At 42.0% G+C, this 27,442-nt stretch overlaps 1 protein-coding gene across 3 annotated transcripts in view; it reads left to right on the forward strand.

Moving 5' to 3' along the window:
* Positions 1 to 27,442, forward strand: part of SYT17 (synaptotagmin 17) — a 263,433-nt gene that overhangs the window by 145,999 nt on the left and 89,992 nt on the right. The window contains exons 6-8 of one of the 3 annotated variants that reach the window (XM_068246851.1): positions 10,337 to 10,457; positions 21,585 to 21,740; positions 27,138 to 27,195. In XM_068246851.1, coding sequence (XP_068102952.1) covers positions 10,337 to 10,457; positions 21,585 to 21,740; positions 27,138 to 27,169 — 309 coding nt within the window. In that variant the 3' untranslated portion in view covers positions 27,170 to 27,195. The remainder of the gene's footprint in view (positions 1 to 10,336; positions 10,458 to 21,584; positions 21,741 to 27,137; positions 27,196 to 27,442) is intronic. The other 2 variants (XM_068246852.1, XM_068246850.1) reach the window with 2 other exon arrangements.

Below are 27,442 nucleotides of genomic sequence, written 5' to 3' on the forward strand. Positions count from 1 at the left end.
CAGATTCGGATACCCAGGTATCCGGATCCGAATCCGATATCCGAATCCGAACTTTTGGGTATCCGAGTAGAATCGGATATCCGAACCCAATAGGAAGGTAAAAAATCTCACTCTCACTCTCACTCTCTCTCTCTCTCTCTCTCTCTCTCTCTCTCTCTCTCTGCCATCAAAAGGGATTTTTGCCATTGAAGGTGATTTTGGCTTCTGCTCGGATATCTGAACTAACTATCCGCCCGGATTTCGGATTTTAGATGGGAAATCCGAGTTTGCTCGGATAGTCTATTCGGATTTTAAAAAATGTGTGAATTGCTATTCACAGTTCGGATAGTGGAAAAAGTTTGAATTATCTGGGTAACTCGGATATCCGAAATCTTGCTGAGCAGCACTGGTCTCAGCCTCTCTCCTGTATGTGGATTCTGTATATGACTGATGTCATTCTAAAGGGTATCCATGAAAGCTGACTTTTTACTGGATGTATGCCTGGTGCTGAACCTTTTGTTTGATCAAATGCACCAGGATGACAGTTGTGCTCGGGAAAAAATTGTGCCACAATTGGCTCACACTAATGGAAACTGTTGCCGTGGTTTCAAATAGTTTTATTGTACCTAGTGTTTTGTAATGTACTTACAATCACTTTTGTGATGTACTTACGATCAGTTGTGGAAAAGGGCCATAAATTAGATGCAGAAGATGAGGGAGGCCTATGAATGGGTTGCCATGAATAAAGGGTCCTGGTAGGGACTTTGTGGGAACCAAATAAGAACTGCCCAGATACACCAAGGATATAAAATAAACAATCTTGATTCATAGAGTTTTAAAACCTCCCAAATCCTTTAGATAATGCAACAATTTAGTCAAAAGATGTGTGCCACTCACACTTTCTACAGTCGCATCACTAATAATTCACGAGCAAGAGAACATTTTTTTTTATCATTGTCACTCTTTTTATTAGTATTCGGAGATAAGAAAAGCAATGACATTGAGAATAGAATTTAGCTTAATTGACCACTTTTTAGTAGGTAAATATATTTAATTACCAATATACGGACCTGTACGTTAGGCCAAAATTAGCTAGGCAAAGAGGAATACATCTGGGAAAGGGATTGTCTCTGCAAAAGATGGGAGAGTCCTGAGCTATAAGCATTAGGCAGGGTTCACATTATAGCGCAAACACATCGTATTTGTAAACGGTGCGGTAAGCACATCCGCTCAGGACGTAAGCGGATGCACTGATGCCGTTGCATTTGCACCACCCTGCTTGTCAATGCTCATCCTCTGCTCGCTGACACACACACTATGCTCCTCTTCCATGCATCCTCGAATCCCCATCCTCGTCCAACCAGTAGCACCTGCCACCCTTCCCTATAACCTCATGGGGCATGATGTGCTAAAACCCCATCAACAGCAAGAGATCACCATGGCAAGTCAGAGGGGAAGTTTTGACTGGCCATTCTGGTGCCAGCACCCCCGCCTGATTGGTTTGTGATCTCTTGCCGGTCATGGGGTTTATACGGGGGGGGGGGGGGGTATATATATATAGTTGCTGCCACATACCCGATCAACCATATCAGACCAAGATTTTACAGCTTGTTCAATCGGTCCAAAATTGGTTGAATCATCGATTGGGCATGCCTGTTGCACCGGTTTTTATCGGATTCAATAAAATTATGTTATCGGATGGTCGATTTGGCTGCAAAATCGCTAGATGTACGGCCACCTTTAGTCTGCCTTCTGCACTGGCTGACCGGTACAACAAATTGCATACCTACATCTGTTGTTATTATCTATGTAATAATGCACTTTTCAAAGCTACAAAGCAGAGGATGTTTTGTAGGATGTGAAAATCTCACTGAATATGGCTTCACTGAATTATATACTATTCTCAGATTAAAGGCAGACTTTGTTAGCTTCCACACAATTGCAGGATGGCTTTTGCAGTTCAGTGAATTAAAGGATAAGAGAACATATTAACTTAATATACCACATCAACCCCAAATAGTCCTCTGAGCAGTAAGCTGGCAGACCCATAGCAATGCTAGTGTATAGTTTTTGTACATGCTCAGACTGCTCTGAAAAATAATAGACAGCTAGTCAGTAATGGGTTATAATCACATAGCAATTTGTGGTTAATATATATATTTTATATTATTATAAGTTAACCCTACACCGTTGCATGTTTCTGTGTGAAAGCTTTAGGCTCTGCTTCCACTTGGTACTGTGCATATCCAGGCGCGTGTTTTCATGCTTGGCTTTGCGCACACGTTCATATGTGTACGATAGTCGGGGCTTTCACAATATCATTTATTGCACGAACGGGGCCTGGGAACAGTTGTTTTTCCACGTGCAAAAAAAAAAGTTGCATTTGGTGGAAGCAGCCCATTCTTTTTACATGGGCTGTCAGTTTGAATGTGTTTTTCTAGTGTAGTAAAAAGACTGGCAGACAACTAACTGGAAACAGGACCGTAGGCCACTTCCCCACATTTGTATTTCAATAACACATCAATCAACACATATGCGATTTTGAAAAATTGTATTTGTATGTTTTTTTCTGTTAGATGATACCTTGAAAGTAAAAACGCAGCCTAAAAGGCACTGCAATGCAATTGAAAGCGTTTTTTAAAACACATCCATTGATTTGAATAGCCCTGTGAATTCATGTACTGTGCTGATTTTTGTGTTTGCCTTTGCATTACGATTTGACTGCTGATCGCAACGCTGAAGTGGAAACATCAAACAGTGCTTTCAATGAACTTCTGATGTTATTCGTTTTGGTGAAATCACACCAGGTTCCTGTTTGCATCTACAAAGTAGGAGGAGCATTCATAGGAACAGGATGAGCAATGGTCAGATGTGATCTACAAATGCATGTTATCAAACGTAAAGTTATCACACAGGTAGATATTAGAGATATTGGAGCTGATGTACATACGTATCATTGGCCAGCTTTCCAACACAGAAATCAGAATCCTGATCAATGGGGGCAAGAGCGTCTCTGTGGCGCTCTTTCCCCCATTGATCAGGATTCTGTTATTCCTTGTTGTATTTTTGCCTGAGGGAGCGGGCTATGGACTCGCGAAACGCGTTGCAGTTTTTATTTGGAGTGCAAAATAATTGTTTACCTTTTGCTGATTATCCTAGTTCATGTCTTGGAGGTAAGTTCACCAATTACCCACCATTTTAAATTGGTTATTAGTAATTTTATTCTACCATATTTTGTCGCCTCTGTATTCTACTAAAAATTGTGATCCACCTTGGTGGATGAGTGCTATCTACCCTTTTTCCTATTCCTATGGAGAGCAACTTCTTAACCTGAACAGGTGTATTTTCCCCATATGCATCGACAGTGGTTGCTAAAATGGTTTTGAGTTTAGAATTTTTGTTTGTGTGTATAATACTTATTTACAGTACATATATAATCCTTTTTATGGTACGATACTACATATATTATATATACTACACTATATTGGGCTCTTGATTATCTTTTCATTTTATCTTTGGTCATTTTTATTCTGAGCATTCTACGGTTCCACCTACAGAAGAGACCGTAGAATGCTAAGAATAAAAATGACCAAAGATAAAATTAAAAGATAATCAAAGAACCTGGAAACGGATTGTCCTACTGGTACATGAGGTCCCTAGCAGTATCAGAGTCAGCCAGGTGTTTTTTCCTTTCTGGAGGCTTGAAAGATGGATCTTACATGCAACACCCAATGCTGTTTGAAAGTCCAGTATCCTGCTACCACTGTGTGGCTTAGGTATTACCAGCAGAAGGATAGCGTTGCTCGTATTCCCATAGATCTTCTGACAGCTTCAGGATACTCAGCACTTAGAGGGTCAGATTTATCAAAATGAAGCATGGATAATGTTTATTAGATCTGAATAATACAATACCTGCAGACAAGTAGGCCTTGGAGATAAAGTCAGGCCATGATTCAAAAATAAATGACTGTGGTACCTTTATGTTCTACATGGTGCAGAAATAGAGGAATAAAATATTTTTCTTTGTAAATAACAGTGGCAATTAGTGTTGAAAGCTTGAAGAGATCTGCAGAGCTTTCTGTCGGGAAAGGTGGGAGTGATGGCAGTTAACATTGATTATGCACTAAGGGTAGTAAACATTGCTTTTCCATGAATTAGGCTAACTAGATGAATTTAGCTAACAGCTGTGTTACACGGTTAATTTCCAGCTTCTTTCTGTGCTAGAGATAATAAACATATGTAGGCTTATAAGATAACAAGGCACAAACACCAATAGAGTGCAGTAAAGCTTTTCAATTTTTTTTTTTTCATGGTTTAGGTCACATTCATTATAACTTTATACCACAAGGCCATCAGTGGCGGGAAAAAACCTCATAATAAACATACAAGCCCTGATGCACAAAACATATCTCCTGAGTTATCTCTCATTGGTGTCGATTCACTATCTAATGGTAAAATGTACATTGTGCATGGCATTTTTACTGATACTAACGCCACTACAGTAGTGCATGTTACACAATTAGTGCAACCCGCAATGCAAGGGTAACGCTCATTTTGCTATGGTAACACACATTACATCACTTGCACAACACGTTACCGTAGCAACACAAGTGTTGCCTATGTATCATGAGCTGTGCTAATTGTGCAACATGCTCCACTGCTAGTAGCATTAGTGCCAGTAAAACTGCCATGTGTTGTGTACAGACGGCAGTTTTACCATTGGACAGCAATAACAACAACAACCCCAATGGCCCTTGATGAATTAACCTTACTTTTAGTGGAAAGTTTTTCATCTTTTGTACATAAGAACTTTTCAGCACTTTAAAACTGAAAAAAATAACAAAAAGTATGTAAAAAAAAAATGAAATTATTTTGTATTTTTTCTTGCTTGTCGGTGTCTTAATAGGCATGTTATTAAGGTACAAAAATATCACCTGAGCAAAAATTCAAATTGAATAGGCGCCATTGACTTTGGTGCATTGAAGGGAGGGTACCTGGGAGTTTAATATAAAAAAAATACCTCAATAGAGGGAAGCCTCTGGATAATCCAAAGGGTCCCCCTCAAGCCCGCCCTCCAAACCTACTGGACAAGTGCTTGTTGAAGAGATTAGCGTGGCAACTCTCCTGTCTGTGTAAGAGCGCGGCTGCACTGCACAGAAACAAGATGACTTGCACCTGCGCAGTAGCACAAAGTTGCTTGAGCATGGCTTTTTCCTCCATGCATGCGTGGCTCCATGTTACTGCGCAGGTGCAGACAGGACTCTCGCAGGGGCAGTGTGGCTGCGCTCGCACATGGAGGGGGCGTGGCCATGAAAACAAAGAGGTTCCCGGCAAAGATTGGTGGGCTGCAGGAGAATCGGAAGAAGCCTCTGGGTCATCCATGTCTTTTTTTAAACTCACAAGTTTACTTTAAACTTTTCTCATGTGTTATCTCTCCTTATACTCCTCTCCTAAATCTTTTTAACTCTACTTCCATGCAGGCTGGCATTGCCCAGGAAGACAGCCCACAATCATGGGGCTTTGCTATCTAAACAATACATGGTTCTTTACAACAGAGGATACTGTGTAGGGAAGATATCAGAAAACCATTGCCCAATGTCATGAACAAGAGGCTCATTTCCACCTTAACAGCCTAAGCGCCAGTTCACACTTGAGCGTATGCAAAATGGGCAAGTTAAGTACATCCGCCAAGCAAATAAGTCCATTTTGCATCCGCCTGTAGTTTCTGGGCGGTCCAATCCGCGTCCGCCCATCTGCCCATTCATTTCTGCTTCATGTTTGTGGCTCAGTGAAAGCACAAGAGAAAGAATAAGTACAATAACTACAGCACTATCAGCATCAAAAAAGGTTATACATAATAACTGACATGTTTCTATTATCATAAGAATATTGTAAATAGATATAGTATATTTCTTTAATTATAGTTTCTGTTTTTTGTTTCTGACATGATTTCCTGAAGCATTTTGGAAGGCCTGTGTGGCCTGAAACGTATTAGATATTTTCAGCTTATCTGGGTTTAAAGCCATACACACACACAGATTTCTGCCCAATGGTCAGAATCGATTCAGAAAGGAATCAATTCCGCCCATACGCAGCTGACTGATTTACAATCAATTCCAGTAGCGGAAACTATTTAAAATTGATCGGACCAAAATCTTCTATCATGTCTGATCAATACTTTAGGCCAATTTTAAGCCAAAATCAACATTTTTGTCACAAGTGATTGATTCTGCTGAGAATAGAATGGGAACATAAATGTGTATATGGCTAGCCTGCCTAAAGGGAATCTGAAGTGAAAAAAAACAAAAACAAATGAGATACTGATTTGTATGTGTAGTACAGGAAGAGTTAAATAGCTTTATTTTTTATCTATGCAAAAGAGCGCCTCTGAGCTCTCCAACTCAACTTGGGTTGCTGTTTTCTGAGGCACTTATGCATCAAAGAAACAGTCTGAGACAGATTTAGATAAGATTTTTACTACAGGACAGTTGATAGCAGGGCCGGATTTACAACTCAGAGGCCTGTAGGCACAGGCATTCTGGCGCCCTAAACTCCACCCCCTGAACACAGTTCACACCCCCAAGTAAAAATATTCTGAACTCTTATCCCTGCCTAATGTCACTAACTGTGCTTAGAATCTTACACTCTAATGACTGTCTCATGTCATCCTGAGGTCAGTGATATGAGGCAGGGATTAGACTGTAAGCTCCTGAGGCCAGTGATTTGAGGAGGGGGGCACCTCTCTTACTACAGACCCGGAATGAGGTTACTGAGCCTCATAACTGAGCTCACCGTGGCTGAACGGCAGACTGCGGGAGGACTTAAATGTGTTTATGGGGCGGGGGAAGCCCGGGGTAAGTATCAGAGCTGTAGTGTATGTCATCTCTGAGTCCCATTAAGGGCTGATGTTTATATATATTGAACAGTGGACAAATGACATAATCTTTTCTACACCAATGATTTGGCTTACAGACATAAAGGCGAGGTTGAGCGGTTCCTCTACTCCTTTGGAAGGATGTTTATTGCAATCTTTTAATTTTGATGCTCTGCGCCAGTGAATAGATGCTTCTGACTGGCTTTGCATGTAGCATGTCCTATTCTGCTGTTTTAAAGTTTTTATTGTTTAAATAATTGGGAATGCAACATTAATACTTGTCAAAGTATCTCAAACACACCTCCAAAATGTAATAGTGATCACTGAAAGCCAAGCTGATGTTAAAGCTGTCTTCCATGTGAAAAGCACACTTATAAATAACTCTATATACAGTATCCCAGGATATTTGCATCTTACAAATCTAAAAGTCGCACCACGCGTTTTACAGTGAAACATACAGTACTTGATATGAAAGCTTCATGGGAATATCATTGTATTACGTTGCGATGCCATGATATTGACAGTTGGGATGCAAGGCAACAGACTTAGGGCTTGATTCACAAAGCGGTGCTAACTGTTAGCTCTTCTGTGAAAACACCCCTACCACGTCTAAACGAGCTTTTCGCGCGTAAAACTTTACACGCGCAGTGCGCTCCGCGCAAAGTGCCCATTAAAGCCTATGGGACTTAGCGCGCGCATAGGACTTTGCGCGCGCAAAACTTTGTGCGCGATCTGATTGAGAAATCTGGTGCTAACCTACTTAGCACCCTGGTTAGCACGTCTAAAGACTTTAGACGTGCTAAGTAGGTTAGCACCGCTTTGTGAATCAAGCCCTTAGAGTGAAAGGAGTCTAAAGGTGTCCATTACCAGTACATTTTTGTGAATTATCATATGTTTGATTAGTTTATTCAGATAATATTGTATGACTGGTAGTATTGCCTGTAGAGTGCCGTAATCCGCATCTTCTTCTCACCCGTACTCTATGAAAACCGAAAAGCCGGTGGTCCTAGTTGATTCTAAAAAAAAACACATTATCAATCATCTTAGATCATCATCATCGATTGTAACTGGCTTAGATATGATCGCAGGTTGGATTCTTTAGTGCTGTTGATTACTTAAATGTGTTATTTTCTTTCTGAATGATCTTATCCGAAATGTGTTTTTTTGTGATGTGGGAGGAGTCTATGCAGATAATGTCTTGGCTGAAATGAGAACAAGTAGCTGCCAGGCAAGGTTGCTATCTCCTAAGCCTGCTTGCAGGTGATAGCCCCTCACTTGTGTATTGTCTCTTCTCCTGTATCCTTTGACATTACATGCCAAGCATTGTCTATGTACAGCGCTTGAACCCAGTAATGTCGCCTTGATAGTCGTTAAGGGTGACAAATCTAGTGTGTGTACAGGGCAACAATCACGTGAGGAATCGGCTAAGTAAATAAACTGGCTGACTGAATTTTGCCAGGAGGGATCTCATGAGGGAAGTGCTATGTTCAGTTTTGCACATGGTGGCCTTCGTTCTCAGGTATTATATTGCACCTGTAAGGGGTCTATTATACCACTATACAGATGCAAAATAAGAGTCAAAAATAGTTTATTTCTTTGGCCTGAAATTTATTAAGAAACATCAACATTTAATAGTGCATTGATGTGACCTTTGATCTTTTGCATACATTTATATCTTTTTTTCCTCAGGAACACTTGTTAAGATATATAGCTTTGCCCTCTAGCAGCTGCCATAGTGTCAGAGAGTTTGGTCATTAGGCTGTGGTTAGTAATTGCTGTATACTTGTAGAGAAAATCCATTGGAAGATAAACTAGCTGCGTATAGTTCAGGTTTTTAGGCTGTGTATAGTCAGAGCAATTTCTGCTATTACTGTGCCGCTTTGGCCTAAACTGTCCATAGACCATCATTAAGATGGAAGCAGCCAGGTGCAATAATTGTACTGTGTTAGTAGAGAGAGAACATGCTATACACATGTAAAGAGAGTTTATAGCTGGCCTATTTACTTATCCAAAATTTCTGCACCTTAATTGTCTGCTGAGAGGTAATAGATTGTGTTTTACAGCAGACTAGGCTTTGGTTTTCATGTGTGGTTGAGCAGATGCTCTGTTTTAGCAATGCTTCTACAGCTTGGTCATTACAACCAATACATTATTTCTGGATAAAATATTCTGAATGACTATCAACATGCCACATATTTATTACAGTGAGCCTGCAGCATGGGCAAGGGCTGTTTACATAATCCCTCTTATTGCCAACAGAAAATTGATTTTTTTGGCATAGTGCTCCCAATTTAGATGAATATATTTTGAGCAGAAAGGTTGTGTGCATAATTTATTTTCAATTTATTCCACACTTGCACAGTCACATCTTCCGCCTGTTTCTTTCACTGGATTTTTTTTTCAATATTCATTTTTAGTCAGTGTTTAGAATTTGCCTGTAAACAATGTGCTGCCCAGTTTATGCTTGATCACCTTGCAACATGGTAGTCAATGTACCCGGTGGTGGGCTTTCAGTGGGTGAACTTCAAAAGCGGAAAACGAAAAAAAAAGAAACAGAAAAACTAGGATCGCCAATATACACCGTATTGTAAATTATTATGCAAAGTGTATTTAGGTGTCATAAAGATTAAATATTTTGTTTGTCAATTAAACTCATGGATGGTATTGTGTCTCAGGGCTCTTTTGATCACTGAAATCAATCTCGCATACCTCTGATAACTAGTTTACCAGGTAAGACTGATTAAAGGAAAAAGATAGATGCGTTGTCAAGCTAGCCAGGGGTCATACACGTAAGATACTCCTCAATCGTGATTTCTAGGGAGCAGGCAAGGAAATAGTAGACTATTTTTTTTTTATTTAATTTTTTTTTGTAATCTTCTTTGTTTTTTGTATATTTCTTCTGCACCCACAGTATTTTATAGCTGTTACCAACTCCCAGCCTATTAATGCACCATGCAGTCTATCCAACCCCAAGCCACAAGTCAGGTACCCGATCTGGTGTAGGTCTGTAAATGGCTTACGTTCCCCACTTTTTCCAGTGTTCTCCAGAACCTTTGTAAATCAGGCCCAGTGCTTGAAGCCTAAAAGGGCCCATACACTGGTCGATTTCAGCCATCGATCGATCAATTCTATCAAATCTATTGATCGATTTGCGGCGATTTGATCTATCTGACAGGATGGAAAATCTAGGTTGATCTTCTGCTGGCAGCAGATCGATGGCCCATAGAGTTGCATTGGCTCTAATTGTCCGATAATGCATGTAGATCGATTTCCATTAGATTTACAATAGATTATATTCTGAAGTCTATTGGAAATCTGTTCCTAGTGCGTGGCACACATCAGATAGATTCTTCTCAGATTTGGCCTGACAGGCATCTGACAGAAATCTATATGATGGTCGAATCTGCTGCAAATTTATACATGTATGGCCACCTTAAATCTTACTATGCACCGTGTTCTTATTCATACATTTTGTTCTTTTAGAATGAAGTTGAGCTGGGAGAACTACTTCTGTCTCTTAATTACCTGCCAAGCGCTGGAAGATTAAATGTGGATATTATCAGAGCCAAACAGCTTCTTCAAACTGATATGACTCAGGGATCTGGTAAGCCGTGCTTCTTATTTCTAAAGCTGTGGATTCTATTGTATGGAAACATTGGCATATTTAAAGCACACCTGTGGATACTTACCAAGGTAGAGGGAAGCCTCTAGATGATCCAGAGGCTTCCCATGTCCTCCTCGACTCCGTTGCTGCTTGCAGTGACCCACTTCTTCTTCACGGTTAAGGTAAGTATCTAACGCTTGTACAAAATTTCACTTCAGGTTCACGTTAAACAAAAACATATGGACTATGTTATATTATGTATATACAGTGGTTTGCAAAAGTATTCGGCCCCCTTGAAGTTTTTCACATTTTGTCATATTACTGCCCCAAACATAAATCAATTTTATTGGAATTCCACGTGAAAGACCAATACAAAGTGGTGTACATGTGAGAAGTGGAATGAAAATCATACATGATTTCAAACATTTAAATTAAAAAAAATAACTGCAAAGTGGGGTGTGCGTAATTATTCAGCCCCCTTTGGTCTGAGTGCAGTCAGTTGCCTATAGACATTGCCTGATGAGTACTAATGACTAAATAGAGTGCACCTGTGTGTAATCTAATGTCAGCACAAATACAGCTGCTCTGTGGCGGCCTCAGAGGTTGTCTAAGAGAAAATTGGGACTGGGAGCAACCACACCAGGAAGTCCAAAGAACACACCAGACAGGTCAGGGATAAAGTTATTGAGAAATGTAAAGCAGGCTTAGGCTACAAAAAGATTTCCAAAGCCTTGAACATCCCACGGAGCACTGTTCAAGCGATAATTCAGAAATGGAAGGAGTATGGCACAACTGTAAACCTACCAAGACAAGGCCGTCCACCTAAACTCACAGGCTGAACAAGGACAGCGCTGATCAGAAATGCAGTCAAGAGGCCCATGGTGACTCTGGACGAGCTGCAGAGATCTACAGCTCAGGTGGGGGAATCTGTCCATAGGACAACTATTAGTCATGCACTGCACAATGTTGGCCTTTATGGAAGAGTTGCAAGAAGAAAGCCACTGTTAACAGAAAAGCATAAGAAGTCCTGTTTGCAGTTTGCCACAAGCCATGTGGGGGACACAGCAAATGTGGAAGAAGGTGCTCTGGTCAGATGAGACCAAAATGGAACTTTTTGGCCAAAATGCAAAACGCAATGTGTGGCGGAAAACTAACACTGCACATCACTCTGAACACACCATCCCCACTGTCAAATATGGTGGTGGCAGCATCATGCTCAGGGGGGGGGTTGCTTCTCTTCAGCAGGGACAGGGAAGCTGGTCAGAGTTGATGGGCAGATGGATGGAGCCAAATGCAGGGCAATCTTGGAAGAAAACCTCTTGGAGTCTGCAAAAGAATTTAGACTGGGGTGGAGGTTCACCTTCCAGCAGGACAACGACCCTAAACATAAAGCCAGGGCAACAATGGAATGGTTTATAACAAAACATATCCATGTGTTAGAATGGCCCAGTCAAAGTCCAGATCTAAATCCAATCGAGAATCTGTGGCAAGATCTGAAAACTGCTGTTCACAAACGCTGTCCATCTAATCTGACTGAGCTGGAGCTGTTTTGCAAAGAAGAATGGGCAAGAATTTCAGTCTCTAGATGAGCAAAGCTGGTAGAGACTAGTGTTGGGCGAACAGTGTTCGCCACTGTTCGGGTTCTGCAGAACATCACCCTGTTCGGGTGATGTTCGAGTTCGGCCGAACACCTGATGGTGTTCGGCCAAACTGTTCGGCCATATGGCCGAACTAAGAGCGCATGGCCGAACGTTACCCGAATGTTCGGCTAGCGCTGTGATTGGCCGAACGGGTCACGTGTAGTGTTGGTCGAACATCTAGATGTTCGGGTTCGGGCCGAACATGGCCGCGATGTTCGGGTGTTCGAGCCGAACTCCGAACATAATGGAAGTCAATGGGGACCCGAACTTTCGTGCTTTGTAAAGCCTCCTTACATGCTACATACCCCAAATTTACAGGGTATGTGCACATTGGGAGTGGGTACAAGAGGAAAAAAAATTTAGCAAAAAGAGCTTATAGTTTTTGAGAAAATCGATTTTAATGTTTCAAAGGGAAAACTGTCTTTTAAATGCGGGAAATGTCTGTTTTCTTTGCACAGGTAACATGCTTTTTGTCGGCATGCAGTCATAAATGTAATACATATAAGAGGTTCCAGGAAAAGGGACCGGTAACGCTAACCCAGCAGCAGCACACGTGATGGAACAGGAGGAGGGTGGCGCAGGAGGAGAAGGCCACGCTTTGAGACACAACAACCCAGGCCTTGCATGAGGACAAGAAGCGTGCGGATAGCAATTTGCATTTTGTCGCCATGCAGTCATAAATGTAATACAGATGAGAGGTTCAATAAACAGGGACCGGAAACGCTAACCCATCACAGATGTTCATTGTTCATGTTACTTGGTTGGGGTCCGGGAGTGTTGCGTAGTCGTTTCCAATCCAGGATTGATTCATTTTAATTTGAGTCAGACAGTCTGCATTTTCTGTGGAGAGGCGGATACGCCGATCTGTGACGATGCCTCCGGCAGCACTGAAACAGCGTTCCGACATAACGCTGGCTGCCGGGCAAGCCAGCACCTCTATTGCGTACATTGCCAGTTTGTGCCAGGTGTCTAGCTTCGATACCCAATAGTTGAAGGGTGCAGATGGATTGTTCAACACAGCTATGCCATCTGACATGTAGTCCTTGACCATCTTCTCCAGGCGATCGGTGTTGGAGGTGGATCTGCACGCTTGCTGTTCTGTGTGCTGCTGCATGGGTGTCAGAAAATTTTCCCACTCCAAGGACACTGCCGATACCATTCCCTTTTGGGCACTAGCTGCGGCTTGTGTTGTTTGCTGCCCTCCTGGTCGTCCTGGGTTTGCGGAAGTCAGTCTGTCGGCGTACAACTGGCTAGAGGAGGGGGAGGATGTCAATCTCCTCTCTAAAGTCTCCACAAGGGCCTGCTGGTATTCTTCCATTTTGACCTGTCTGACTCTTTCTTCAAGCAGTTTTGGAACATTGTGTTTGTACCGTGGATCCAGAAGGGTATAAACCCAGTAATTGGTGTTGTCCAGAATGCGCACAATGCGTGGGTCGCGTTCAATGCAGTCCTAGGCCGAAGAGGTCATAGCCTAGGGTCACAAAAACCTGTTTATTTGGGCAATTTCAATGGTAGTGATGCTGACGTACATAAATCTCAGCCATGGCCGTTAGCAACGTCTGAATTTCACAAAATGTCTCATGCAGGTAGAAGACATATTGTTAGACTTGGATTCCAAAGATGGGGTCCCTACATCTCTGCAAACCAGAGTTACAGGGGTCCAAAATTGGTAAAATCCCCCATAGGTTTTCATTGCCTCCCTATTTCACTTTCCAAAATCTCACATCTTTTCAAAGGGCAATTGCTCAGCAGTGGCAAATTTTCTAGCATTGTAGGGACCCTTAGGGGGAACATGACTGGTGAGTTTCGGGCCCCTAGGCCGAAGAGGTCATAGCCTAGGGTCACAAAAACCTGTTTATTTGGGCTATTTCAATGGTAGTGATGCTGACGTACATAAATCTCAGCCATGGCCGTTAGCAACGTCTGAATTTCACTAAATGTCTCATGCAGGTAGAAGACATATGGTTAGACTTGGATTCCAAAGATGGGGTCCCTACATCTCTGCAAACCAGAGTTACAGGGGTGCAAAATTGGTAAAATCCCCCATAGGCTTTCATTGCCTCCCTATTTCACTTTCCAAAATCTCACATCTTTTCAAAGGGCAATTGCTCAGCAGTGGCAAATTTCCTAGCATTGTAGGGACCCTTAGGGGGAACATGACTGGTGAGTTTCGGGCCCCTAGGCCGAAGAGGTCATAGCTTAGGGTCACAAAAACCTGTTTATTTGGGCAATTTCAATGGTAGTGATGGTGACGTACATAAATCTCAGCCATGGCCGTTAGCAACGTCTGAATTTCACGAAATGTCTCATGCAGGTAGAAGACATATTGTTAGACTTGGATTCCAAAGATGGGGTCCCTACATCTCTGCAAACCAGAGTTACAGGGGTGCAAAATTGGTAAAATCCCCCATAGGCTTTCATTGCCTCCCTATTTCACTTTCCAAAATCTCACATCTTTTCAAAGGGCAATGGCTCAGCAGTACCAAATTTTCTAGCATTGTAGGGACTCTTAGGGGGATCATGACTGGTGAGTTTTGCCACTGCTGAGCCATTGCCCTTTGAAATGGTGTGAGATTTTGGAACGGTAAATAGTAGGCCCAATGAAAGCCTATGGGGGATTTTACCAATTTTGGAGCCCTGTAACTCTAGTTTGCAGAGATGTAGAGACCCCATCTTTGGAATCCAAGTCTAACAATATGTCTTCTACCTGCATGAGACATTTCGTGAGATTCAGACGTTGCTAACGGCCATGGCTGAGATTTATGTACGTCAGCATCACTACCATTGAAATAGCCCAAATAAACAGGTTTTTGTGACCCTAGGCTATGACCTCTTCGGCCTAGGGGCCCGAAACTCACCAGTCATGTTCCCCCTAAGGGTCCCTACAATGCTAGGAAATTTGCCACTGCTGAACAATTGCCCTTTGAAAAGATGTGAGATTTTGGAAAGTGAAATAGGGAGGCAATGAAAGCCTATGGGGGATTTTACCAATTTTGGACCCCTGTAACTCTGGTTTGCAGAGATGTAGGGACCCCATCTTTGGAATCCAAGTCTAACAATATGTCTTCTACCTGCATGAGACATTTCGTGAAATTCAGACGTTGCTAACAGCCATGGCTGAGATTTATGTACGTCACCATCACTACCATTGAAATAGCCCAAATAAACAGGTTTTTGTGACCCTAGGCTATGACCTCTTCGGCCTAGGGGCCCGAAACTCACCAGTCATGTTCCCCCTAAGGGTCCCTACAATGCTAGAAAATTTGCCACTGCTGAGCAATTGCCCCTTGAAAAGATGTGAGATTTTGGAAAGTGAAATAGGGAGGCAATGAAAACCTAACCTGTTTATTTGGGCAATTTCAATGGTAGTGATGGTGACGTACATAAATCTCAGCCATGGCCGTTAGCAACGTCTGAATTTCACGAAATGTCTCATGCAGGTAGAAGACATATTGTTAGACTTGGATTCCAAAGATGGGGTCCCTACATCTCTGCAAACCAGAGTTACAGGGGTGCAAAATTGGTAAAATCCCCCATAGGCTTTCATTGCCTCCCTATTTCACTTTCCAAAATCTCACATCTTTTCAAAGGGCAATGGCTCAGCAGTACCAAATTTTCTAGCATTGTAGGGACTCTTAGGGGGATCATGACTGGTGAGTTTTGCCACTGCTGAGCCATTGCCCTTTGAAATGGTGTGAGATTTTGGAACGGTAAATAGTAGGCCCAATGAAAGCCTATGGGGGATTTTACCAATTTTGGAGCCCTGTAACTCTGGTTTGCAGAGATGTAGAGACCCCATCTTTGGAATCCAAGTCTAACAATATGTCTTCTACCTGCATGAGACATTTCGTGAGATTCAGACGTTGCTAACGGCCATGGCTGAGATTTATGTACGTCAGCATCACTACCATTGAAATAGCCCAAATAAACAGGTTTTTGTGACCCTAGGCTATGACCTCTTCGGCCTAGGGGCCCGAAACTCACCAGTCATGTTCCCCCTAAGGGGCCCTACAATGCTAGGAAATTTGCCACTGCTGAGCAATTGCCCTTTGAAAAGATGTGAGATTTTGGAAAGTGAAATAGGGAGGCAATGAAAGCCTATGGGGGATTTTACCAATTTTGGACCCCTGTAACTCTGGTTTGCAGAGATGTAGGGACCCCATCTTTGGAATCCAAGTCTAACAATATGTCTTCTACCTGCATGATACATTTCGTGAAATTCAGACGTTGCTAACAGCCATGGCTGAGATTTATGTACGTCACCATCACTACCATTGAAATAGCCCAAATAAACAGGTTTTTGTGACCCTAGGCTATGACCTCTTCGGCCTAGGGGCCCGAAACTCACCAGTCATGTTCCCCCTAAGGGTCCCTACAATGCTAGAAAATTTGCCACTGCTGAGCAATTGCCCTTTGAAAAGATGTGAGATTTTGGAAAGTGAAATAGGGAGGCAATGAAAGCCTATGGGGGATTTTACCAATTTTGGACCCCTGTAACTCTGGTTTGCAGAGATGTAGGGACCCCATCTTTGGAATCCAAGTCTAACAATATGTCTTCTACCTGCATGAGACATTTCGTGAAATTCAGACGTTGCTAACGGCCATGGCTGAGATTTATGTACGTCACCATCACTACCATTGAAATAGCCCAAATAAACAGGTTTTTGTGACCCTAGGCTATGATGTCTTCGGCCTAGGGGCCGAAACTCACCAGTCATGTTCCCCCTAAGGGTCCCTACAATGCTAGGAAATTTGCCACTGCTGAGCAATTGCCCTTTGAAAAGATGTGAGATTTTGGAAAGTGAAATAGGGAGGCAATGAAAGCCTATGGGGGATTTTACCAATTTTGCACCCCTGTAACTCTGGTTTGCAGAGATGTAGGGACCCCATCTTTGGAATCCAAGTCTAACAATATGTCTTCTACCTGCATGAGACATTTCGTGAAATTCAGACGTTGCTAACGGCCATGGCTGAGATTTATGTACGTCAGCATCACTACCATTGAAATTGCCCAAATAAACAGGTTTTTGTGACCCTAGGCTATGACCTCTTCGGTCTAGGACTGCATTGAACGCGACCCACGCATTGTGCGCATTCTGGACAACACCAATTACTGGGTTTATACCCTTCTGGATCCACGGTACAAACACAATGTTCCAAAACTGCTTGAAGAAAGAGTCAGACAGGTCAAAATGGAAGAATACCAGCAGGCCCTTGTGGAGACTTTAGAGAGGAGATTGACATCCTCCCCCTCCTCTAGCCAGTTGTACGCCGACAGACTGACTTCCGCAAACCCAGGACGACCAGGAGGGCAGCAAACAACACAAGCCGCAGCTAGTGCCCAAAAGGGAATGGTATCGGCAGTGTCCTTGGAGTGGGAAAATTTTCTGACACCCATGCAGCAGCACACAGAACAGCAAGCGTGCAGATCCACCTCCAACACCGATCGCCTGGAGAAGATGGTCAAGGACTACATGTCAGATGGCATAGCTGTGTTGAACAATCCATCTGCACCCTTCAACTATTGGGTATCGAAGCTAGACACCTGGCACAAACTGGCAATGTACGCAATAGAGGTGCTGGCTTGCCCGGCAGCCAGCGTTATGTTGGAACGCTGTTTCAGTGCTGCCGGAGGCATCGTCACAGATCGGCGTATCCGCCTCTCCACAGAAAATGCAGACCGTCTGACTCAAATTAAAATGAATCAATCCTGGATTGGAAACGACTACGCAACACTCCCGGACCCCAACCAAGTAACATGAACAATGAACATCTGTGATGGGTTAGCGTTTCCGGTCCCTGTTTATTGAACCTCTCATCTGTATTACATTTATGACTGCATGGCGACAAAATGCAAATTGCTATCCGCACGCTTCTTGTCCTCATGCAAGGCCTGGGTTGTTGTGTCTCAAAGCGTGGCCTTCTCCTCCTGCGCCACCCTCCTCCTGTTCCATCACGTGTGCTGCTGCTGGGTTAGCGTTACCGGTCCCTTTTCCTGGAACCTCTTATATGTATTACATTTATGACTGCATGCCGACAAAAAGCATGTTACCTGTGCAAAGAAAACAGACATTTCCCGCATTTAAAAGACAGTTTTCCCTTTGAAACATTAAAATCGATTTTCTCAAAAACTATAAGCTCTTTTTGCTAAAAAAAATTTTCCCTCTTGTACCCACTCCCAAGGTGCACATACCCTGCAAATTTGGGGTATGTAGCATGTAAGGAGGCTTTACAAAGCACGAAAGTTCGGGTCCCCATTGACTTCCATTATGTTCGGAGTTCGGGTCGAACACCCGAACATCGCGGCGATGTTCGGCGAACGTTCGCGAACCCGAACATCTAGGTGTTCGCCCAACACTAGTAGAGACATACCCTAAAAGACTGGCAGCTGTAATTGCAGCAAAAGGTGGTTCTACAAAGTATTGACTTGGGGGCTGAATAATTACACACAAACCACTTTGCAGTTATTTAAGAATAAAAATGTTTGGAATCATGTATGATTTTCGTTCCACTTCTCATGTGTACACCACTTTGTATTGGTCTTTCACGTGAAATTCCAATAAAATTGATTCATGTTTGTGGGAGTAATATGACAAAATGTGGAAAACTTCAAGGGGGCCGAATACTTTTGCAAACCACTGTATGTTGAAAAATAAGCACCCGTAGCCCCACCACCATAAGACTAACACAATCTGTCAGCTTTGGAGTAACTCTTTTGATGCCTAACTTAGTACAGGTGGGAAAAATCACTTAAAGTGGTATCGTCACCATAAAAATCAAATTTCAACAGTAACTGGTCTGAGTGTATTAACCCCCCTGGCGGTATAATTCCCGCGGCTGCGCAGCCACGGGAGGGTTTTTTTCACCTTTTTTTTATTTTAGCATGTAGCTAGCCTAGCGCTAGCTACATGCTTCCCCCCTCCCCGCGGCGTCCGCCCGTCCCCTCCGATCGCCGCCGGCGCCGCTTGCCCATAAGGAAATCCCGTTCTGAACGGGAATTCCTTGAGGGCTTCCCCCGTCGCCATGGCGACGAATGGAGTGACGTCACAGGGAGTCCCGATCCACCCCATAGCGCAGCCTGGCGGCGATTGGCCAGGCTGCGTAAAGGGGTATGCGGGGGGGGGCCTGTATCCGCGGCGGGTAGCGGCGCATCGGCGGCGGGCGGCGGCGATCAGACCAAACACGCAGCTAGCAAAGTGCTAGCTGCGTGTTTGAAAAAAAAAAGTTATGTAAATCGGCCCAGCAGGGCCTGAGCGGCACCCTCCGGCGGCTTACCCCGTGTCACACACGGGGTTACCGCCAAGGAGGTTAAGTGATAAAGATGCTAACCCTGTATTCAAAACTTTCAAAATGTTTTCTGCTGTTATGATTTGGAGTTATCACATACTTAAGGAGCACTGGCCCTGTAGTAGTCGGTGCCAAAGAATTGCATGCTGGGGGTTCTTTTTATCTATAATCTATTCCTCCTCTTCCCTTTATTTCCCTGCCAGCTCCTTATCTGAAACCTAATCCCCTACTCACTTGTGTTTACAAGCAAGGCTGAGGTGACTCAGCGTTTGGAGGAGACAAGAAAAAAAGTAAAGGGCAGAAATGACATCACGAGTTAGCCTTAACTGTGAGCAAAAGACATGGCCCCCACCACTAACAGAATTCTCATCATTTACTATATAACATTCACTGAAATCAAAACGTGGACAGTATAATACATGTGTTATGTAAGTAGATCAAGTATTTATCTACTTATATATGTGTTTTTTCCCTGGCATAGTATGGCTGATCCTACTGCTTTAAAGAGTAACTTAAACCAAAGATTGAACTTCATTCCAATCGGTAGCTGATACCCCCTTTCCAACGTGAAATATTTACCTTTGCTCAAATAGATCACATCAGGGGGGTCTGTATGGCTGATATTGTGGTGAAACCCCTCCCACTGTGTAATGTCATGACCAAGGTCCTGACACTTTGCTGTCTGTGAAACTCATTGCATTGTGAGACATAACGGCTGTTTCCAACTGCCAAGCAAGCAATATCTCACTCTGTGCATAGAACTCTTAGTAACGAACATTCCGTACAGATTACCTGGCAGAACTAAAGATGTGTAAATCAGAGAGATGAAAAATTTTACAATGCGCAAACACTGGCTAATTAATCTATAAATAAATATTGTAAATGATAAGAAATTGTATTCATTATATTATTTTCAGTACAGTTCTTCTTTATGTTCATTTCACACAACAAATCATGATCAGTATTGCAAACGCACTGCAATGCAATTGTGATTTTCACAATTCACACCACACGTTCTGAGGCACAAATATTGCACGTTCAGATAGATCGCAAAAAGTGAGTTCAGATTGCATTCTGACTTACAGTAACCTGTGCTGAAATTGAGGAAAAAGGCTTAAGTGCTAAAAGTGAACAAATGACTAAAATTCCGATGTTTTTATAACAAGAGCTTCAGTAAAGGGAGACTGAAGCTCGCAGCCAAAGATCTGTCTACTGCTCTACCACTGAAGGCCATGCTACACAGGCAACTGAGTCTGTAGAAATTAGTTGTAGGAACTAGTAACTAATCATAGCAACTAATTTTAACACCAGCAATAGCATTTGTCGCTAGTGCTAGCATCCAGTGACCATTGCCACTGTATTAAAATGTATTGAAGACTGTTCACTGTTATTGGTTGCTGCAACTAGTTGAAAGCTACTAAGTTACTCGTATAACATGGCCCTTAAAGTGCATAAACAGGCACAATTACTGTCACCAATAGCTTCCACTACCTGTTGGCCAGGGACAGCTCTAGGTATAGACGCATGCAGGCATGTAGCTCGACTAGACCATTGCTATGGAGAGGTAGGAGGGTCAGTGAGGTAAGGAGGGGAATAATGCACTTGTTTGCCCCTGTTGCTTAAAGATCTAGCATGCTAGATTTTTAAACAAAAGTGGGAAGGCGGTGCAGCTGTGCAGATGCTAGTTTCTCACCTGACACATCCCCAAACGGCCTCCTATACCGAGTTCCTTCCAGTGTGTGTACGAGGTGTTGCAATTGGTACTGCAGATACCTTAACAGCCCTCTAAATAGGTGGATATTTTTCCTGCTTTATCTCACCAAATCTGTTAGGATGGGGCAGACTATTTAAAAAAAAAAGACGATATGCGTAAAAGGCATTGTCTCTGCCATCACCCTCTGACACAGTTTATCAGTAGGTGCCTATATGTTAAGAGTTTACATATTGCTTTAAATGAGCAGTCCAACTAACCTATTCTGAAATCTCTTGTTTAACAAAACTGAGTTGATTTAGGTATAATGAAAAAATGAATCGTGCTTAAAAAAAGTCTTGAATTCACTTTAACTCTAGTTTTGAAGGCCAATCATGTCACATTTAGCAGTACATTTCATCTCAGGAGCATTGTTAGGTCCTTATATTGTTAATACTTGCCATAAAATTACCCAGGAATTTAATTTGAAATGTGAAATATTTCTTTCAGATCCATTTGTGAAGATACAGTTGGTTCATGGGTTAAAACTGGTGAAAACTAAAAAAACCTCATGTATGAGAGGCACCATTGACCCTTTCTACAATGAGTCCTTCAGCTTCAAGGTTCCACAAGAAGAGCTGGAGAATGCCAGCTTGGTATTTACAGGTGAGTCATTATAACTGGAAACAATTCAATCATCATATGATTTTCAGCAGGGGAGGAACTGAGAAGATATAGTAAACACAGTCCTGGCTTATTATCTCTACATTGCTGAAGGCAAATATACCATTTACAGGGTCAAATTGGCTTCGACTGCAGAGGACAATGGCCTGTGGGCTTAGAAGACTTAAATAATTTACGCTGCTGCTTGTCAGTAATACAGGACATAGGAGGAGGTCTGTCATTCTTGTGGAAGCAAATTTGTCAGTCACTGTCATGTTTCTTACCGTTGCCCCATAAGGCATCCTTTAAATACAGCAAACTGCATTTTTTCAATACATTATCATTTACTTGTATATAAAACATTGCACTGCATGTAACAATGATAAATAGAAGTAGAACTGCTGTTAGCATATAATAGAAGAGCAGGGAGGTATCTTGTCGCAGTCAGAAAATAGATATAACTTGTTCACAGTGATAGTTGATGTGCAGGTGGTGCCTCTGTTGTTAGGCTTCCAACCACAAATCTTTTGTACAAGATGTGGCCATACATGGGTCAATTTTTCCAAAATACATTGGGGTGCAAAAGTTTGGGCAACCTTGTTAATAGTCATGATTTTCCTGTATAAATCTTTGGTTGTTACGATAAAAAATGTCAGTTAAATATATTATATAGGAGACACACACACTGTGATATTTGAGAAGTGAAATGAAGTTTATTGGATTTACAGAAAGTGTGCAATAATTGTTTAAACAAACATTGGGCAGGTGCATACATTTGGGCACCACAAAAAAGAAATGAAATCAATATTTGGTAGATCCTCCTTTTGCAGAAATTACAGCCTAAAAACGCTTCCTGTAGGTTCCAATGAGAGTCTGGATTCTGGTTGAAGGTATTTTGGACCATTCCTCTTTACAAAACATCTCTAGTTCATTCAGGTTTGATGGCTTCTGAGCATGGACAGCTCTCTTTAACTCACACCACAGATTTTCAATTATATTCAGGTCTGGGGACTGGGATGGCCAATCCAGAACGTTGTACTTATTCCTCTGCATGAATGCCTTAGTGGATTTTGAGCAGTGTTTAGGATCAATGTCTTGTTGAAAGATCCAGCCCCGGGGCAGCTTCAGCTTTGTCACTGACTCCTGGAAATTGGTCTCCAGAATCTGATAATACTGAGTGGAATCCATGTGTCCCTTAACTTTGACAAGATTCCCAGTCCCTGCACTGGCCACACAGCCCCACAGCATGATGGAACCACCATCATATTTTACTGTAGGTAGCAGGTGTTTTTCTTGGAATGCTGTGTTCTTTTTCATCCATGCATGTGCCCCTTGTTATGCCCACGGTGGGGGCAGCACGGTGGCGTAGTGGTTAGCTCTCTCGCCTTGCAGCGCTGGGTCCCCGGTTCTCTCCGTGTCTGCGTGGGTTTCCTCCAGGCACTCCGGTTTCCTCCCACATTCCAAAAAAACATACGGATAAGTTAATTGGCTCCCCCTAAAAAAATTGGCCCTAGACTACAGTACTTACACTACATAATATAGACATATGGCAATGGTAGGGATTAGATTGTGAGCTCCTTGAGGGACAGTTAGTGACAAGATAGATATATACACTGTACAGCGCTGCGTAATATGTCGGCGCTATATAAATACTAAATAATAATAATAATGCCCAAATAACTCAATTTTAGTTTCATCAGTCCACAGCACCTTATTCCAAAATTAAGCTGGCTTGTCTAAATGTGCTTTAGCATACCTCAAGCGACTCTGTTTGTGCTGTGGGCAGAGAAAAGGCTTCCTCTGCATCACTCTCGCATACAGCATCTCCTTGTGTAAAGTGCGCCGAATAGTTGAACGATGCACAGTGACTCCATCTGCAGCAAGATGATGTTGTACGACGTCTTTGGTGCTGGTCTGTGGGTTGACTCTGACTGTTCTCACCATTCGTTGCTTCTGTCTATCCGAGATTTTTCTTGGTCTTCCACATTGAGCCTTAACTTGAACTGAGCCTGTGGACTTCCATTTCCTCAATATGTTCCATAACTGTGGAAACAGACAGCTGACATTTCTGAGACAGCTTTCTGTATCCTTTCCCTAAACTATGATGGTGAACAATCTTTGGGCTTGATTCACAAAAGAGTGCTAACTGTTAGCACGGCCGTTTTCGCGCATATTTTCGCATCGAGCGCGATCGCGAATTTTCACGCGAAACGATAACGTTTTTGCGCGCAAACGCGAATTTTCCTGCGAAAACGTTATCGAAAAGAGGATGAAAATTTACAATTGACCCCCTTAAATACTCTTTCTCCTAATTGGATTCACCTGTGTATGTAGGTCAGGGGTCACTGAGCTTACCAAGCCAATTTGAGTTCCAATAATTAGTTCTAAAGGTTTTGGAATCAATAAAATGACAACAGTGCCCACATTTATGCACCTGCCTAATTTTATTTAAACAATTATTGCGCACTTTCTGTAAATCCAATAAACGTCATTTCACTTCTCAAATATCACTGTGTGTGCCTCCTATATGATACATTTAACTGCCATTTTTTATCGTAACTATTAACGATTTATGCAGGAAAATCATGACGATTAACAAGGTTGCCCAAACTTTCGCACCCCACTGTATTCAATTGTACAGAATCTGCTGTTTTTTATATTGACTTCAACATATCTAATTGCTAAACTTCAGATTGATTTTGAACAGTTTATTGATCATGAGGGTGACTGGACAATGCAATAAAATTCTTTTGAATGGGTGAAGTTTTGGGGTGCCAGGGGTGTCTGTACATCAGTAGCTGGTCTAGTGGCTTGATTGATTTTTGATTTGATTTCAATAGGAATCTGATCAAGAATTTATTAAATCATCATGATTGGTACAGCAGTTATTACTATCAGATCAATGTCAGATTGGGGAATGACTGATGGCTTGCTATATTGGGCTGCCATCACCTGCGTATGGCTAGCTTTACTGTGATCAAGTCATTGATTCCGTTTTTACCAGCATAAAACAGTCTGGCTCAGTGTTGTGTGTCGTGACCGGCATGTTCTAAATATTATTACTGCACTTTTTTTTCAGAAATAGTTTCTCTCCCATGGTAATAAACATCCTTTGTATTGTAGGTGGTGTATGTAGTTGTGGCATCCTTTATGATACTCTCCTTTAGGGATTCTGTACTTTGACATGGCTTGTAGGGTAACAATATGGAGTGGGAAAGAGTACAGTGGGTTCCTCGAATTTCCATGTAAAAATGTAAGATCAAACACTAACTGAAGGGTTTATATTGATTTTATCCTACAGTTGTGCAATGCTAGAAAGGTGTTACAATTAATCTACCTTTACTTTATATGGGTAAAATTGTGTTGGATTCCATAACTGAATTCACTTAATGTGGAACTGTGATCTTGTTCACACTAAGTTCACACTATGAACGTTTTCTATTTTTTTAAGCGCTGGCGATTTTAGAAATCGCTCTAAAAACGCTTGTGCAATGAATTCCTATGACAGTATTCACATGTGAGCGTTTCAATGTTATTAAAACCGCAAATGTGCTACACGTACCATTTTCTGAGAGTTTTGGTTCAATGGAAGGTATAGGGAAATTGCAAAGCGCTTGAAAAAGTGCTTTGTATTGCGATTTCCTGAGTGCTTGGATGAATAAATACATTGTATTTATTCATTCCCGGGTTAAAGAGTTCACTTCCTGACATCAATATATCAATCAATAAGTAACAATAACAATCGCTCTGCAAAAGCGCTTAGAAAATCGCTTTTCTAAGCCGAAATAGCTCTGAAACCACTTGTAAAAGCGCTTTCAAAATCATCCCATAAATCGCCATTGCTTGCAATAGTGCTGGCAATTTATAATGTGAACAAAGCCATAGGGCTTGTACACACTGTAAGCATTTTCAATGATTTTTAAGTGCTGGCAATTTTAAAAATGGCTTTAAAAGCGATTCTGCAATGTTGCTTTATGTTAGTTTTCTTAAATGAGTGATTAGCTTTCTTTCCAATTGCAAACGCAGCTCCTGCACCTTTTCCTGAGCTTTTTGCGCTGCAATACAAAGTATAGGGCAATCGCAAAGCGCTTGAAAAAGCAATTTCCCCAGCACTTTTAAGAATAAATACATTGTATTCATTCTGTTCCAGGTCAAAGAGTTCACTTCCTGAGTGTCGTTAGGAAGAAAAAAAAATTAACGGACAAAAAGCACTTAACAAAGCTCAAATCGCTCTAAAAGCGCAGGGAAAAGCGTTCACAAAAGTGCTCAGTGTTTGCGATTGCGCTGGCGATTTATAATGTGAACAAGGTATAATGTGAAAAGCTGATTTACTAAGCTGCAGAAGGGTTAGCAGTGATCTCTCACATCCCCTCACCAGGTCTTGTACTCCTACACAAACTATCACCCATTGTGGTGAGCAGAGATCCTCAGCTTTAAGCGGTCACACTGTATGTTTTCCACTTTGTTTAACTCCTGTTCCTGCACTGGTAGCTTTTATTTCTAAAATAACGACACAAACCCAAAGCCTAACTCATTAAAATATTCTTTACAATCCATTTGATTTGATCACAGAGGAGCGTATGCACAATTCCAATCTGTGCACATTGCCATGGTAGACAGCACTTTATGTTGCGTAGGTGTAAATTATCCAGGTAGATAAGACTTTACAGAGAGCAGTTTTGTAGTGGAGATTCAAATTATTACAAATTGCTGATGTGTCAAAGCACCCTATGAAGGAGAAGTACACTGCCTCAAATCCCTAAATGGCCCTAATATATAACTTTTAATAAATATGCATTTAAAATATGTAGTGGAGCAGGACTATATGAATTGTAAACAAATCTAGAAAGTCCAGGATGTTCCTGTGTGTCAGTAAGTGATGGCTGTCAGTTCCATTGAAGGTAGCGAAAAACATTATCACTAGAGGGACAACAAAGGACTTGCTCTGCATGAAAGTAAAAACATACAATTTTCTCTACATGTTCCACCCCTTGCTTGGGGCTTCATCGAGAGATCACCTAAGAACAGTGCTAGTGCTATGGCTGCACAGGACATAAAAGGGCAATAAAATAACAACAGACAAACATATAGTCTCCTTTCATAAGCTCATAATAAAGCTTTATCTAGTGATGGTGTTTGAAGTCTGTCGCTATCGCCAACGGAACTGACAGCCATCACTTACTGACACTCAGGGACATCCTGGACTTCTTAAGATTTGTTCTGTACCACCACATGTTGACAGGTTTTTAATGCATATTTATTAAAAGTTATATTTTAGCGCCACATTATTTGTGCATATTAAATGCTGATGTGTGACAGGTTTAGTTAGAAGATAGCGGTAATCATGGTTGGGGTTTAGTAATAATTGTATTGTACCTCCTGTATGCTCTTCTTCTCCAGCAGACACCTTCCTTATGACACGTCCCGGTTGACAACAAGAATAAAGCTGGATTACATGGTGACATTTGAACTACAGATCTATGTCAAGTGTATTAGCTCTGCGTGTCATGTCTTTCTTTATAATACCATCCTCTGCACACTGGTGTCTTTTGTGTTTGTGATATAACGGCTATGCAGGTTGCTGGTAGTAAATGTTATGGCTGTTTGAGGCATGCCACATGTCTCTCTGTTCAAACTTAGGTTAAACAAGGTGATTCCCATAGAGCTCATGGCCCATGTAATGTGAAGAGCACACTGCGGGCCAA

Source organism: Hyperolius riggenbachi, chromosome 7, assembly GCF_040937935.1.
Source record: "Hyperolius riggenbachi isolate aHypRig1 chromosome 7, aHypRig1.pri, whole genome shotgun sequence".
NCBI classification, from domain to species: domain Eukaryota; kingdom Metazoa; phylum Chordata; class Amphibia; order Anura; family Hyperoliidae; genus Hyperolius; species Hyperolius riggenbachi.